This window comes from Pan paniscus, chromosome 19, assembly GCF_029289425.2.
Source record: "Pan paniscus chromosome 19, NHGRI_mPanPan1-v2.0_pri, whole genome shotgun sequence".
In the NCBI taxonomy this organism is placed as follows: domain Eukaryota; kingdom Metazoa; phylum Chordata; class Mammalia; order Primates; family Hominidae; genus Pan; species Pan paniscus.
Window position 1 is genome coordinate 77890247 of NC_073268.2, and position 16058 is coordinate 77906304.

The following is a 16058-nucleotide window of genomic DNA, read 5'->3' on the forward strand; positions in this document are numbered from 1 at the left end:
AGGTATGTGGGTCACGGGGACAGAACCCTCATGAAAGGCTTGGTGCTATGATTGTAGACTTTCTGAGGTCCTCATTAGAAGCAGATGCTGATGCCATGATTCTTGTGCAGCCTGCAGAACCATAAGCCAAATAAATCTCTTATCTTTATAAATTATTCAGTCTTGGTGTTGGCAATGATTGTTTGGATATGACACCAAAAACACAGGCAATAAAAGCAAAATTAGACAAGGAAGACCATGTTAAACTAAAAAACTTCTGTGCAGCAAAGTAAATAATCAGCAGAGTCAAAAGGCAGCCTATAGAATGGGAGAAAATAATTTGCAACGCATATATCTGATAAAGAGTTAATCCCCAAAATATATAAGAAACTCCTATATCTCAATAGAAAAAACAAACAAAAAAACACACCAAAAACCAAACCAAAAAAACAGATACGCAAAGAAATCCAAATAACCCAATTAAAAAATGAGCAAATGAAAAGATGTTTCTCCAAAGAAGACATATGATTCGGCCAACAGGTATAGAAAAGATGCTTAACATCCCTATTCATCAGAGAAATGCAAATCAAATCCACACTGTGCTATCACATTATACCTGGTAGGAGAGCCATTATGAAATTTTAAAAAGAAAAAGAAGAAAAAAGGAAATAAGCATTAGGGAGGATATGGAGAAACTGGAACCCTTGTGTGCTATTGGTGGGAATGTTAAATGGTGCAGTTGCTATGAAGAACAGTATCAAATCAAAAAATTAAACTTAGAACTATGATGATTCGCCAAATCCTACGCTTGGTATTTGTTCAAAAAAATTGAAATCAGCATCTTGAAGAGATATCTGCATTCCCATGTCCATTGCAGCATTGTTCCCAATATCCATGAGGGGGAAACAACCTAAATGTCTACTGACAGATGAATGGATAAAGAAAATATGGTATAATGTATACATAAAATAAAATATTAAGCAGTCATTGAAAAGAAGGAAATCCTGCAACATAGATGAACCTTGAGGACATTATGCTAACTGAAATAAGCCAGTTACAGAAGGAAAAATACTGCATAATTCAATTTATATGAGGCATCCAAAACAGTCAAACTAATAGAAGCAGAAAGTATAGCGGTGGTTGTCAGTGGACGGGGGGGAGAGGGAAATGGGGCATTGCTGTTCAGTTGGTGTTAAGTTTCAGTTATGTAAGATTTAAAAGTTCTAGATATCTGCTGTGAAATACTGTGCTTATAGTTAACAATATTGTACTGTGCACTTAATAAGATAGTAGAGGTCATGTTATGTGTTTTTCACCACAATAAAAATATGAAGATTGTTACTAGTTTTTACTCTAAGCCCAGCTGAGATCTTACCAGATATATAGCGACTTGGGTTATTCCTAAAGCGATCATCCACTAGAATAAGAGCTCCCCAATCATTTCTGTGTCTAATACATCTAGAAAAAATAGGGAAAAAGTCAAATAATTATAACATCGGAAATAAATCCAGTTTTCCAGTGGGACAGACAGAAAATTGGAAAAAAATCAATTTTATAGATTCCTTTAAACAATTTGCTATTATCAGAAAAGTTACAGAAGCTATCCAACACAATGTACAAACTAGATGTATTAAAAATTCCCTACTTTTTCCAAATACAGATAACTTGCATCCAAAATGTTGTATTTTATTTTGCACTCAAGAAAATTATAGAAAATATATTCTAAGATCTTTCTTAGCCACATAGACTGTTTTCTTTTTTTTACCTTAAGTATTATAAATAATTGTAGGTTTTATGTAAAGGTCCTTTTTACTAGTTTGATGAGAGTTTTAAATCATGAATAAACATTTAATTTTGTCAAAAATATTCTAAAATTCAATTGACATAACATGTAGTTTTTCTTCTTTTGACTGTTAATATGGTAGATTACACTGGTTCATTTTCAAACACTGAATCATCCTTGCATTCCTAGTCATGGTGTATTATTCTTTTTATAGGTTGTTGGATTCAATTTGCTAGTTTAAAAAAAACACATTAAAAATAAAAACATACTTTTTAATAATTATTAAACAATTTTAAAGTGTACAATGCAATGTTTTTTGGTATATTTACAAGGCTGTATAACCTATACCACTTATCTATCCCAGAACATTTTCACCACCCCAAAAAGAAACCCTGTGCCCACTAATTGTTACTCCAAATTATCCCAATTATTCCCCATTACCTCTGGCAACCACTAATCTTTCTGTCCTTAGAGAGTTGCCAATTCTGGACATTTCATTTAACGGGAATCAGATAATATGTAGCATTTTGTATCTGGCATATTTCACTGAACATGATGTTTTCAAGATTCACTCATATTGTATCATTTCTCCGTACTTCATTTATAAGTTAATGTTTCCACTTTTTGGCTACTATGAATAATGCTGCTATAAACATTTGGATACAAGTTTTTATATGAATACATGTTTTTTATTCTCTTGGGCATACACCTAGAAGTGGAATTGGGGAGTCATATAGTAATTCTATGTGTAACTTTTTCAAACACTGCCATACTGTTTTCCAAAGCAGCTGCACATTTTACATTCCCACCACCTACGTACAAGGGTTCCAAAATCTCCACATCCTCACCATCATTTGTTATTGTATACCCTTCTAAAAATATATCTACCCTAGAAAGTGTGAAATAATATTTCATTATGGCTTTGATTTGCATTTCCCTAACAACCAATGATGTTGAACATCATTTTTTACGTGCTTACTGGCCATTTGTGTATCCTTTTTTGGAGAAGTCTGTTCAAATTATTGGTCCATTTTTAATGGCCCATTTTGTCTTTTTATTATTAAGTTGTAAGAGTTCTTTATATATTCTGGATACTAGATCCTGCTACACATGATTTATAAATATTTTCTCCATATGTGAGTTGTCTTTTCCATTTATTGATACTGTCCTTTGAAGAATAAAAATTTGAACTGTAACAAAGTCCAATTTATCTGCTTTTTCTTTGGTTGCTTGTGCTTCTGATAGCAGATCTAAGAAACTATTGCCTAATACAAGGTCAAGAAAATTTATACCTCTGTTTTTGCCTTTTTCTGTCTTTGATCCACTTTAACTTTTGTATATGGTGTGAGGTAGGAGTCTAATTTCATTATTTGCACAGATATCCAGTTGTCCCAACACCATCTGTTGAAAAGACTATTCTTTCTTTGAGTTGTCTTGGCACTCTTGTCAAAAACCAGTTCACTGTAGATGTATGAATTTGTTTATGGACCCTCAATTCTACCCATTGATCTATACATCTGTCTTTATGCCAGTACAACATAGTCTTGATTATTGTAGCTTTGTAGTAAGTTTGAAATAGAAAACTGTTTGTTCTCCTAGTATGTTCTTCTTTTTCAAGATTGTTTTGACTATTCTGGGTTCCTTGCTTTTCCATAATAATTTTAGAATCAGCTTCTCAATTCCTGCCAGAAAGTCAGCTGGGATTTTGATTAGTATTGTATTTAACCTCTATATCAATATAGGGGAGTGTTGATATCCTAACGATAAGTCTTCTAATCCATGAACGTGGGATTCTTTCCATTTATTTAGAATTTTCTTTCAATAATGTCTTGCAGTTTTCAGTATACAGATCTTTCATCTCCTTAGTTAAGTATATTTCTAAGTATTTTCTTCTTTCTGATGTTATTTTAAAAGGCATTTTTTAAGTTCATTTTTAGATTTTTGGCTGCTAGTGAATAAAAATGTCATTGATTTTTTAATATTGGTCTTGTAACCTGAAACCTTGCTGAACCTATCAGTTCTGTTATTTTAAAAATGGATTTCTTAGAATTTTCTTAGAATGTAATATATCATTTGCAAATAAAAATAGTTCTGCTTCCTCCTTTCCAATCTGTATACCTTTCTTTCTTCTTCTTGTCTCACTGCCCTGGTTAGAACCTCCAATACAATATTGAATAGAAGTGGTAAGAGTGAAAATCACTGTCGTGATCTTGAACTTAGGAAAAACATTTCAGTCTTTTAAGATTAAGTGTGACGTTAGCTGTGAGCTTTTAATAGATGACCTCATTAAAGCTAAGTAAGTAACCTTATATTCCCACTTTGTTGAGTATTTTCATCATGAAAATGTGTTGAATACTGTTTTATGCTTTTTTTTTTTTTTTTTGCATCTTGAGAAGATCGTGTGGTTTTGGTCTTCTTTTAATATGGTGTATTACATTAATTGATTTTATAAAGCATGTTGAACCAATCTTGGATTGCTGGGATAAATCTTACTTGGTCATGGTGTATAATCCTTTTAGTATGTTGCTGATTCTGTCAATGGCTTTTATTTCTATAGACATATGAAATATTGCTGTACAATCTTCTTTTCTCGTAATGTATTTTACTTGTTTTAGTATCAGGTAATACTGGCCACATAGAATGAGTTGGTAAATATTTCTCTTCCATTTTTTGCTAGAGTTAATGAAAGATTAATGCAAATTCTTCTGTAAATTTTTGGTAGAATTCACCAGTGAAGCCATTTGATCATGAGGCTGAGGCAGAAGAATCACTTGAACCTGGGAGGTAGAGGTTGCAGTGAGCTGAGATCACGCCACTGCATTCCAGCCTGAGTGACAGAGTGAGACTTCGTCTCACAAAAAAAAAAAAAAAGGCCAGGCGCGGTGGCTCACGCCTGTAATCCCAGCACTTTGGGAGGCCAAGGTGGGCAGATCACGAGATCAGGAGATCGATACCATCCTGGCTAACACGGTGAAACCCTGTCTCTACTAAATATACAAAAAATTAGCCGGGTGTGGTGGCGGGCACCTGTAGTCCCCAGCTACTCGGGAGGCTGAGGCAGGAGAATGGCGTGAACCTGGGAGGTGGAGCTTGCAGTAAGCTGAGATTGCGCCGCTGTACTCCAGCCTGGGCAACAGATAGAGACTCTGTCTCAAAAAAAAAAAAAAAAAAAGGGGGGGAAGTGTTTTGATGACAAATTCTATCTTTACTTGTTATACATCTATTCAGATATTCTATTTCAGCTGGTCGCAGTGGCTCACACCTGTAATCCCAGCAGTTTGGGAGGTGGATCACGAGGTCAGGAGTTCAAGATCAGCCTGGCCAACATAGTGAAACCCCGTCTCTTCTAAAAATGCAGCCGGGCATGGTGGCAGGCACCTGTAATCCTAGCTACTCAGGAGGCTGAGACAGGAGAATTGCTTGAACCTGGGAGGCAGAGGTTGCAGTGAGCCAAGATCATGCCATTGCACTCCAGCCCAGGAAACAGTGTGAGACTCTGTCTCAAAAAAAAAAAAAAAAAGAGATATTCTATTTCTTCTTGATATATTCTCAGTATTTTGTGTCTATCTATGAATTTGTCCATTTAATCTAAGTTATTTGTCATCACACAATTTTTGAAGGTATTCTCTTATAATCCTTTGTATTTCTGTAAGGTAGTAACATCCCCTCTTTCATTTCTAATTTTAGTGAATTAGAACTTCTCTGTATTTTCTTTGGTCAGTCTTGGTACAGGTCTGTCAATTTTGTTGATCTTTTCAACAAATCAACTTTTGTTACCTTGGTTATTCTCTACTGTTCTTTGAATTCTCTATTTCATTTATTTCCTTTTAAATCTCTAGTATTTCCTTTAATTGCCTCGCTTTGGGTTTAGTTTGCTCTTTTTTTTTCCTAATTCCTTAAGGAGGAAGGTTAGATTATTGATTCCAGATGTTTATTCTTTTAAAATACAGATGTTTACAGTATTTTTTTTTTTTAGACAGAGTCTCGCTCTGTCAGCCAGGATGGAGTGCAGTGGCATGATCTCAGCTCACTGAAACCTCCGCCCCCTGGGCTCAAGCAGTTCTCCTGCCTCAGCCTCCCAAGTAGCTGGGATTACAGGCATGTGCTACCACACCTGGCTAATTTTTGTATTTTTAGTAGAGACGGGGTTTCACCATGTTGGCCAGGCTGGTCTCGAACTCCTGACCTCAGGTAATCTGCCCGTGTTGGCCTCCCAAAGTGCTAGGATTACACACATGAGCCACCGCGCCTGGCCTAGATGTTTACAGCTTTTTTAAGTTTCCCTGGGAGCAGTACTTTCACTGTGTCCCCCAAATTTTGGGACATTGTTTCCATTTTCATTTATCACAATGTATTTTTCAATTTTTCTTCTGATTTCTTCTTTGACCCACTGGTTGTTTAAAAGTATATCATTGAATTTCCATGTATTTGTGAGTTTTCCAGAACCATTATTGATTTCTGGTTTATTTCATTGTAGTCAGAAATAATACTTGTAATGATTTCAACCTCTTAACATTTATGGAACCTTATATTTTATGGATGAACGGATGGCCTATCCTGAAGAACATGCCACGTTCACTTGAGCAGAATGCATATTTTCCTGTTGTTGGGTGAAGTGTGCTACAGATGTCTGTTAGGTTTGTTTGTAGTTGTTGGTTTGTAGTTTTGTTCAAGGCTTTTATTTTCTGTTGATTTTCCTTCTAGTTGTTCTACCCATTGTTGAGTAGGGTATGGTAGTCTCCAAGTATTACTAAATTATTGATTTCTGATGCTTTTTGCTAGATGTGTTTTGGGGCCTTTTTGTTAACTTCGTATGTTTATAATTGCATATTTAGACTTGTTATACATTCTTGAGAGAATGGTTTTTTTTTTTGTTTTTTTTTTGTTTGTTTGTTTTTTTGAGACAAGGTCTTACTCCAGTTGCCCAGGCTGGAGTGAAGTAGTGAGGTCATGGCTTACTGCAGCCTCAACTTCCTGGGCTCAGGTGATTCTCCCACATCAGTCTCCTGAATAGCTGGGATTATAGGTACACGCCACTACACCTGGCTAATTTTTTTGTACTTTTAGTAGAGACAGGGTTTCATCATGTTACCTAGGCTAGTCTTGAACTTCTAAGCTCAAGCGATCTGCCCACCTCAGCCTCCCAAAGTGCTGGGATTGCAGGCAGAATGGCACTTTTATCATTATAAAATGTTAATTGTTTCTATTAACTTTTTTTTGTCTTAAGGGTCTATTTTATCTGATATTAGTATAACTAAACCAGCTCTCTTTTGTTTACTATTTGCATGGTATGTCTTTTCCCATCATTTTATTTTCAACCTATTTGTGTTTTTTAAACTAGTGTTTCTCTTGCAGACAGCATATATCACATTGTTTTCAATCCATTCAGCCAAACTTTGCCTTTAGATTGGAGTATTTAATCCATTTACATTTAATGTAATTACTGATAAGGTAGGATTTACTCAGCTATTTTGTAAAATACTCATTTTGCTATTTGCTTTCTATATGCCTTACGTATTTTGTTCTTCTGTCTTTCCATTACTTTCCATTTTCTCCAATAGACACTTTCCAGTATATAATTTTAATTCTCTTGTCATTTACATTACTATATTTTCTTATTTTTATTAGTGGTTGAAGAGTATAATAAACATATCAACCAGTAATAAACTAGTCAGGAAAATTGCCAACTTAATTTCAATAGTACAAAAAAATGGTCCTTCTGTTCCCTCATCTGTCACCTTTGGGTTGTTATTGTCATATAAATTATATCTTTAAACATTGTATGCTGGTGCAAAAGAATTAACATTGTAGGTTGGATTGTTTACCCCTAGAAAGGTCTGTTTAAAGGTGGTCCTGGGCTGATGAATGAAAACTTAGATTCAGGAGGGTACCTGTGATTGACTGATAAGAGTGTCTCACCGTGCCTGAACTGTTTGAGTAAACAATATATTAATGCTGAATACTCATTCTCCTTTTGAGAGTCTAGTCTTCTGGAAACTGCTAGGCAGAGGCTGCCTATATGACCAGCCCCAGTAAAATCCCTGGGTGCTAATTAGCTCCTCTGATTGGAAATATTTCACACATGTTGCCACAACTCATTGCTCGGGGAAGTGTGTCCTGTGTAACTGCACTGGGAGAGGACACTTGGAAGCTTAAGACTGGCTCCCTAGACTTTGTCCCATGCACATGTTTTGTTCTCCTTGCTGACTGTGCTTGGTGTCATTTCACTGTAATAAATCCTAGCCATGTATACAGTTATATCCTGAGGCTATCTAACTGTTCCAAGTGAATTGCTGAACCTGAAGGTGGTCTTGGCAACCCACAAGACAATCACCACAGATTTACAATTATTGTTTTATGCAGTTGCTCTTTTAAAAAATCAAGAGTAAAAGAATTATAAGCAAGAAGCACCTTTATATTAACTTTTACATTTACGTATGTCGTTAACTTTGTGGGTATTCTTTATTTCATCGCGTGCATCTGACTTACTTCCTAATATCCTTTCATTTCAGCCTGAAAGACTCCTTTTAGTATTTCTCATAGGACAAGTTTGCTACAGAGTAATTCTCTTGGTTTTTGTTTATTTGGGAATGTCTTAATTTTTACCTTATTTCTGAAGGACAGTTTTGTTAGATATAGTATTCTTGGTTGACAGTCATTTTCTTTCAGCACTTTGAACATGTCAATTAACTGCTTCCTGGTCTGGAGGATGTTTTGTATATGATGAGTTATTTCTCTCTTGCCGCTTTCTAGATTCTGTCTTCTGGCTGTTTGATTTCAACCATCTAGATAGGAATCTCCCTGAGTTCATCCTACTTAGAGTTCGCTTATCTTCTTGGATGTATAAATTAACGTTTTTCATCAAATTCGGAACGTTTTCAGCCATAATTTCTTTAAATATTCTTTCTATTCTTTTTTCTCTCCTCTCCTTCTGGGACTCCAAATATGCATATGTTGGTACGCTTGATGAGGTTTTACAGGTCTCTGAGATTATGCTAGTTGTTCTTCATTCTTTTTCTTTCTGTTCTTTAGAGTAAATAATCTCAATTGATGTTTAAGTAAATCAATTCTTTCTTCTGCATTCTTAAATCTGCTGTTGGGCCCCTGTAATGAATATTTCATTTTAGCTATTATACTTTCCAACTCCAGAATTTCAATTAGGTTTTTGTTAAGCAAATTTTATCTCTTTATTGATATTCCCTATTTAGTGAGGTGAGACATCATTCTCATAGTTTTTGACACAGTTTGCTTAGTTATTGAATGTATTTGAACTAGCTTTCTCTCCTAAGGCATAGCTTTGTCTACTAAGACAAACGTCTGGGTTTCCTCAGGGAGAGTTTCTATTATTTTTTTCTCTTAGTTATACTTTCTTTGTTATGTGTCATGATTTTTGTTGAAAACAGTACATTTTAAATAATATAATGTGGCAAATAAAGAAATCGGATTATTCTCCCTCTTCAAGGTTTTTTGTTCTTGTAATTTTTCTAAAATAATCTTGTAAAGTCTGTATTCTGTCATGTGTGGTCATTGAAGACTGCTCGGTTAACTTAGTAGTCAGCTAATAATTAGACAGAGATTTCCTTAAATGTCTAGAACCATCATGTCTCCCATTCTTTGCCAAGAGTCTCTGCATATATTGGGGCATAATTTCAATCCTCAGCACTGTAGGTAATAACTCTGATCTTGTTTTCACTTCCTGCTTCAGCAGAGCACCAAGGTGATAGCTTAGGGCCTTTTCAGGTCTTTTCTCAGCATGTCCACATCACTGGTCACATGCACTCTCCTACACATATTCCCACTAAAATCCCAGGAATATGTCAGAACTTTAAAAGCTCTCTATGGACATCGCATTCCTCAGCTTTTCTCTTTACATTTTTTGGCTAGCCTCTCACTTGCCCCAAATGTCATTCATTGTCTCAGGCAACTGTGAAGTTAAACAGCTGGCTGGGTGAGCTCTGAGTCAGGTCAAATAAAGATAGCCTTGTGAGTGGGGTCTTCCAGGAAACTCCCAGGTAGGTCACATAATTCTCTGGAAATGTACTCCAGACCTGTTTTGCTCCCTCCAATGACTGTCAGGTTGTTGGCTTTCCTCACGATTTCAGGCTATTGGTTTTTAAGGCTATTGTGAACTTGGAGAGAGGCGAGAACAGAGCAAGTTAAAATACCGCAAAGCTTACTGTTCTTACTGCAATTCAGCTATTTTTAAGGAGTAAATTCTTCCTAGAATGCTGTAACTTTTGGTTAATACCCAGAGTTTTGATAAAGTTGCTTCTAACTTATTTTTGCCTATTTTCTCATTGCTTTTAGAAATTTCAGAGGTCTTTGTTCTGCCATTTTTGAGGACCTTACCCAATTTGCTGGCACTCTGTTGAGGACATCTTCATCTATGTTTCAGAGGGATATTGATCTATAGTTGTTGTTGTTGTTGTTGTTTTAACTTTTATTTTAGTTTCAGGAATACATGTGCAGGTTTGTTATAGAGGCAGATTGCATGTCATGGGGATTTGTTGTGACAAATTAGGACCGATTATGTTGTCACCCAGGTAAAAAGCAGCATAGTATCCAACAGGTAGTTTTCCTTGAATGGTAGCTCAACTCTTAGTTCAAACAGCTTAATTTTAAGCTATCCACCCTCAAGTAGGCCCTGGTGTCTGTTGTTCCCTTCTCTGTCCACATATACTCAATGTTTAGCTCTCGTGTATAAGTGAGAACATGTGGTATTTGGTTTTCTGTTCCTGCGTTAGTTCATTTAGAATAATGGCCTCCAGCTCCATCCATGTTGCTGCAAAGGACATGATCTTACTCTTTTTTATGGTTACATAGTATTCCATTGTGTATATGTACCACATTTTCTTAATCCAGTCTACTATCAATAGGCATTTAGGTTGATTCCATGTCTTTGCTACTGTGAATAGTGCTGTGATAAACATACAGATACATATGTCTTTATGGGAGAATGACTCACATTCCTTTGGGTATACACCCAATAATAGAATTGTTGGGTTGAACAGTAGTACTTCTGCTTTAACTTCTTTCAGAAATCAACAAACTGCTTTCCACAGTGGCTGAACTAATTTACATTCCCACCAGCAGTACATATGTGGTCCTTTTTCTCTGTAACCTTGCGAGCATCTGTTCTTTTTTTTTTTTTTTTGACTTTTTAACGACAGCCATTCTGACTAGTGTGAGATGTTATCTCATTGTGTATGTGTGTGTTTTTTTGTTTTTGTTTGTTTGTTTGTTTGTTTTGAGACAGAGTCTCACTCTATTGCCCAGGCTGAAGTGCAGTGGCACAATCCCAACTCACTGCAAACTCCACCTCCCAGGTTCAAACGATTCTCCTGCCTTAGCCTCCCAAGTAGCTGGAATTACAGGTGTGCGCCACAACACCCACCTAATTTTTGTATTTTTAGTAGAGATGGGGTTTTGCCATGTTGGGCAGAGTGGTCTTCAACTCCTGACCTCAAGTGACCTGCCCGCCTTGACCTCCCAGTGCTGAGATTATAGGCGTGAGCCACCACGCCCAGCCACATTGTGGTTTTGATTTGCATTTCTCTAATGATAGTGTGTTGAACATTTTTTCATATGCTTCTTGGCCACATGCATGTCTCCTTTTGAGAAATTTCTGTTCATGTCCTTTGGCCACTTTTTAATGGGGTTGTTTTTTGCTTGTCAATTTAAGTTCCTTATGGATTCTGGATATTAGACGTTTGTAAGATGCATAGTTTGCAAACATTTTCTCGCATTCTGTGGTTTGTCTTTACTCTGCTGATAGTTTCTTTTGCTGTGCAGAAGCTCTTAAGTTTAATTAAGTCCCATTCATCGATTTTGTTTTTGTTGCAATTGCTTTTGGTGTCTTCATGATGAAATCTTTCCTAGAGCCTATGTCCAGAATGATATTTCCTAGGTTTTCTTCAAGGGTTTTTAGTTTAAGGTTTTACATTTAAGTCTTTAATTCACCCTGAGGTGGTTGTTGTATATAGTGTAAGGAAGGGGGTCCAGTTTCAATCTTCTGCTTACGGCTAGCCAGTTAGGTCCCACTTGTCAATTTTTGTTTTGTTGCAATTGCTTTTGAGGACTTAGTCACAAATTCTTTGCCAAATCTGATGTTTAGAACAGTATTTCCTAGGTTTTCTTCTAGGATTTTTATAGTTTGAGGTCTTACACTTAAATCTTTAATCCATCTTGAGTTAATTTTAATCCATCTTGAGTTGATTTTTGTATATGGTAAAAGGTAGGGGGTGCAGTTTCATTCTTTTGCATACAGCAAGCCAGTTACTCCAGCACCATTTATTGAACAAGGAGTCCTTTCCCCATTGTTTATTTTTGCTAATTTTGTCAAAGATCAGATGGTTGTAGGTGTGCAGTTTTATTTTTAGGCTCTTATAGTTTTCTTTTTTCCCCCCTTTTCCTTTTGTTTTTGTAGTCTTCATCTGGTTTGGTTGCTGGTTAATTCTGGTCTCATAAAATAAATTGGGAAGGATTGCATCTTCTGTTTTTTAGAAGAGATTATGTAAAATTTGTGTTATTTCTTCTTTAAATGTTTGGTAATATTTGCTAGTGAACACAGCTGGGTGAATTTTTTAGAAGGCTTTTAACTATTAATTCTATTTCTTTGCTAGATAGTTATGCATGTTATCTGTTTCATCTTGGCCTCATAAAATAAATTGAGAAGGATTACATCTTCTATTTTTTAGAAGAGATGTTGTAAAATTTATGTTATTTCTTCTTTAAATGTTTGGTAATATTTGTTAATGAACACATCTGGGTGGAGAATTTTTTAGAAGGCTTTTAACTATGAATTCTATTTCTTTGCTAGATAGCTATGCATGTTATCTATTTCATCTTGGGTGAATTTTGGTATTTTGTGGGTTTTGTGGAATTAATCTACTTCATCTAAGTTATCAAATGTATATGTATAGAGTTTTTTGTAGTATTCTCATATTATTCTTTTAATGCCTGTGGAGTCTGTAGTTATACTATTAATACCTCTTTTATTCCTGATATTAGTAATTGTGGCTTCTCTTTTTTAATTTTGCTAGAAGTTTATCAATTTTATTGATCTTTTCAAAGAGTCTATTTTTTTCTCTTTTTCAATTTTTATTTTATTTTAGATTCCAGGAGTACATGTGCAGGTTTGTTACAAAGGTATATTGCATGATGTTGAGTTTGGAGTACAATTGAACCTGTTACCCAGAAAGCAAGCATAGAACACAATAGGTAGTTTTTCAACCCTTGCTTCCCTCCTTCTCTGCCTCCACTTACATTCATTCCCTAGTGTCTATGTTCCCATCTTTAAGTCCATGTGTACCCACTGTTTATCTCCCATTTATAAGTGGGAACATATAGTATTTGGTTTTCTGTTTCTGTGTTAGTTTGCTTAGGATAATGGCCTCCAGTTGCATCCATGTTGCGGCAAGGACATGATTTCATTCTTTTTTAATGGCTGTGCAGTATTCCACGGTGTATATGTACCACATTTTCTTTATCTAGTCCACCGTTGATAGGTATTTGAGTTGCTTCTATGCCTTTGCTTTTGTGAATTGTGCTGTGATGAACACACAGCTGCATGTGTCTTTTTGGCAGAATGATTTATTTTCCTTTGGGCATATAACCAGTAATGGGATTGCTGAGTTGAATGGTAGCTCAACTCTTAGTTCAAACAGCTTAATTTTCATTTCACTGATTTTATTATTTTTGTTACAATTCATCAATTTATACTTGTTTTTATTACTCCTTTTTTTCCTGTTTGCCTCACATTTATTTAGCTCTTCTTTTTCTAGCTTCATAAGGTAGAAACTAAGATCAATGATTTGAGGATGTTTTTTCCTAAAATAAGCATTTAATGACATAAATATCCATCTGAGCACTGCTTTAGCTGCAGTCCTTACATTTTGATATGCTGTATTTTCATTTTTGATCAGTTCAAAATATTTTCTAATTTTACTTGAAACTTGCTGTTTTGCCTATGGATTATTTAGAAATATGCTGCTTAATTTCCAAGTATTTGGACATTTTTCTGTTATTGATGTCTAGTTTAAACTAGATTACTAGTTTAATTCCATTACAGTCAGAGAACATACTGGACTTGAGTTGGCTAATAATGTTGCTCAAGTCATCTATATCTTTATTAGTTTGTCTACTAGTTCTGTTATTGAGAGGAATTTTGAAGTTTCCAAGTATAATTGTGTATTTGTCTATTTTTCTCTTCAGATCTGTCAGTTTTTGCTTCATGTATTTTGAAACCCTGTTTTGGGGTGCATACACATTTATGATTCTTATGTCTTCTTGGTGAATTCACCCTTTTATCATTATGTAATGTTCTCTTTTATCCCTAATTTTGTTTGTTTGGAATTCTACTTTATCTGGTATTATACAGTTACTTGAGCTAGATCATTGGTATTTTGAATTCTGGTCTCCTTTCTTAATCTACCTGCTAGTGTTGACTTTTCAGAGTTCTCAAACAGCTACTCCACATATTCTGTCTAGGTTTTTTAGACTACTAAATATGCTTACTTCATCTTTTCTAGGACTGAAACGCCCAAACTATTTTTTAAAGTTAATTTTAGCTTTGTAAATTTTAACTTTTATCAAAGAAACACGAACACATAGTTTTATGTTTTCAATGAAAAACATAACTGTCCTTTCCCTACCCACCTCCTGTTTACAATTCCCATTCCTCAGAAACAATTACTTTCAATATTTTAGGTAGATCTTCTGGTTATTTATCTCCATATTTCTAAGGAACATTGATCCTACTACTACTTCTTGGTTTTTGAACTTTAGAACTTACGTACTGATTCTCTCCTGTGGAAGATGTTTATTTCTCTTATACCACTGATACTTCACCATCCCTTCCTGGGAATATTAACAACTGAGTCACATAGTGCACTATAATTAGATTTCCTTTATTGTACAAGACTTTTTGCCTTCCCTGGAGTTAATAACTGCCTCTTCTTTTTGTGGATTAATTTTTAATGTTTTCTGTCATTAATTAATCCCCAAACCATGCCATAGCTGTAAAAATTCTTCCAAGTATGGTCAAACCTTCTATCCTCTGAACTCAATTTAGACTACTTGCTGCACTGTTATCATTCCAGAGTTTTCCTTCCTGGTTGTTTTAGGAATTATCTTTGCCTCTATTCTGGATTGGAACCCTAGTTCCCTGCATCCTTGATATTCCTTTTTAAATTTTTTTTTTATTTTGATGGAGCACATCTTCCAGTAAAATCTTGAGAAAGTGTCCATTTGAAGCAAATGTTTTAGGTCCTTGTATGTTGAAGGCTTTATTTTGTCTTATAGTTTATTGATAGTTTGGCTCATGTAGAACTTAAGTTACAAATCAAAAATTTCCCTAAAATATTTGAAGACAATTTCTTCTATTTTTTTGGTTTCAGTGTTGCTTTTCAGAAGTCTGTTGTGATTCTGATTCTCTATCTTTTGTAAGATAGAGACCTGTCTTTTTGTCTTTGGAAGACTTTAAGACTTTTTCTTTATCCCCTGGTACTTGGAAAGGGCACAGTGAAGTGCTTTGTAGCTTTTCCTCCTTTACCTGTGCCTGAGTGAGCCCCTTCAACCAGGAAATCGTGTTACTCAATTCTGAGAAATTTTCTTGAGTTATTTCTTTGAGATGTTTCTTTCCTTTATTTTTTCTGTTCTCATGATCTGAGCCTTCTATGTATCAGAAGTTGGTTATTGCATACTGATCCTCTAATTTTCTAGTTCTTCTTTCCCGCTTTCTCCTTTTGATCTGGAAAATTTCCATTTTATCTTCCAAGCCCTATTATGCATTTAAAAATTGTTGGTATCATGTTAATTTCTAAGCACTTTTTCTTATTCTTTTGTTCTTGTTTCATGGAGGCAATATGGTACATCTCTATGGATATTAAGATTTTTTTTTTGAAGATTTCTCCTATCTGGGGGTTGGCAAACTATAGCCTATAGTGCCTACAAAAATAGCCCGTGTCTTGTTTTTGTACAGCCTCCAATGTGTAGGAATGGTCTTCACATTTTTTTTTTTTTTTTTTTGAGAAGGAGTCTCATTCTGTCGCCCAGGCTGAAGTGCAGTGGTGCAATCTCGGCTCACTGCAACCTCCGCCTCCCAGGTTCAAGTGATTCTCCTGCCTCAGCCTCCTGAGTAGCTGGGATTACAGGCGTGCGCCACCATACCTGGCTAATTTTTGTATTTTTAGTAGAGATGGGGTTTCACCATGTTGGCCAGGCTGGTCTCAAACTGCTGACCTCAAGTGATCATTTTTAAGAGGATTAAGGAAAAAACAAAAAATATGTGACAGAG

At 35.4% G+C, this 16058-nt stretch overlaps 1 protein-coding gene across 8 annotated transcripts in view; it reads right to left on the reverse strand.

Moving 5' to 3' along the window:
• The window catches only part of BRIP1 (BRCA1 interacting helicase 1), a 187980-nt gene that overhangs the window by 12975 nt on the left and 158947 nt on the right, over window positions 1-16058 (reverse strand). For all 8 annotated transcript variants that reach the window (XM_003814472.6, XM_014342182.4, XM_055101590.2 and 5 more), the window contains one exon: window positions 1355-1437. In XM_003814472.6, the coding sequence (XP_003814520.4) occupies window positions 1355-1437 (83 nt within the window). The remainder of the gene's footprint in view (window positions 1-1354; window positions 1438-16058) is intronic.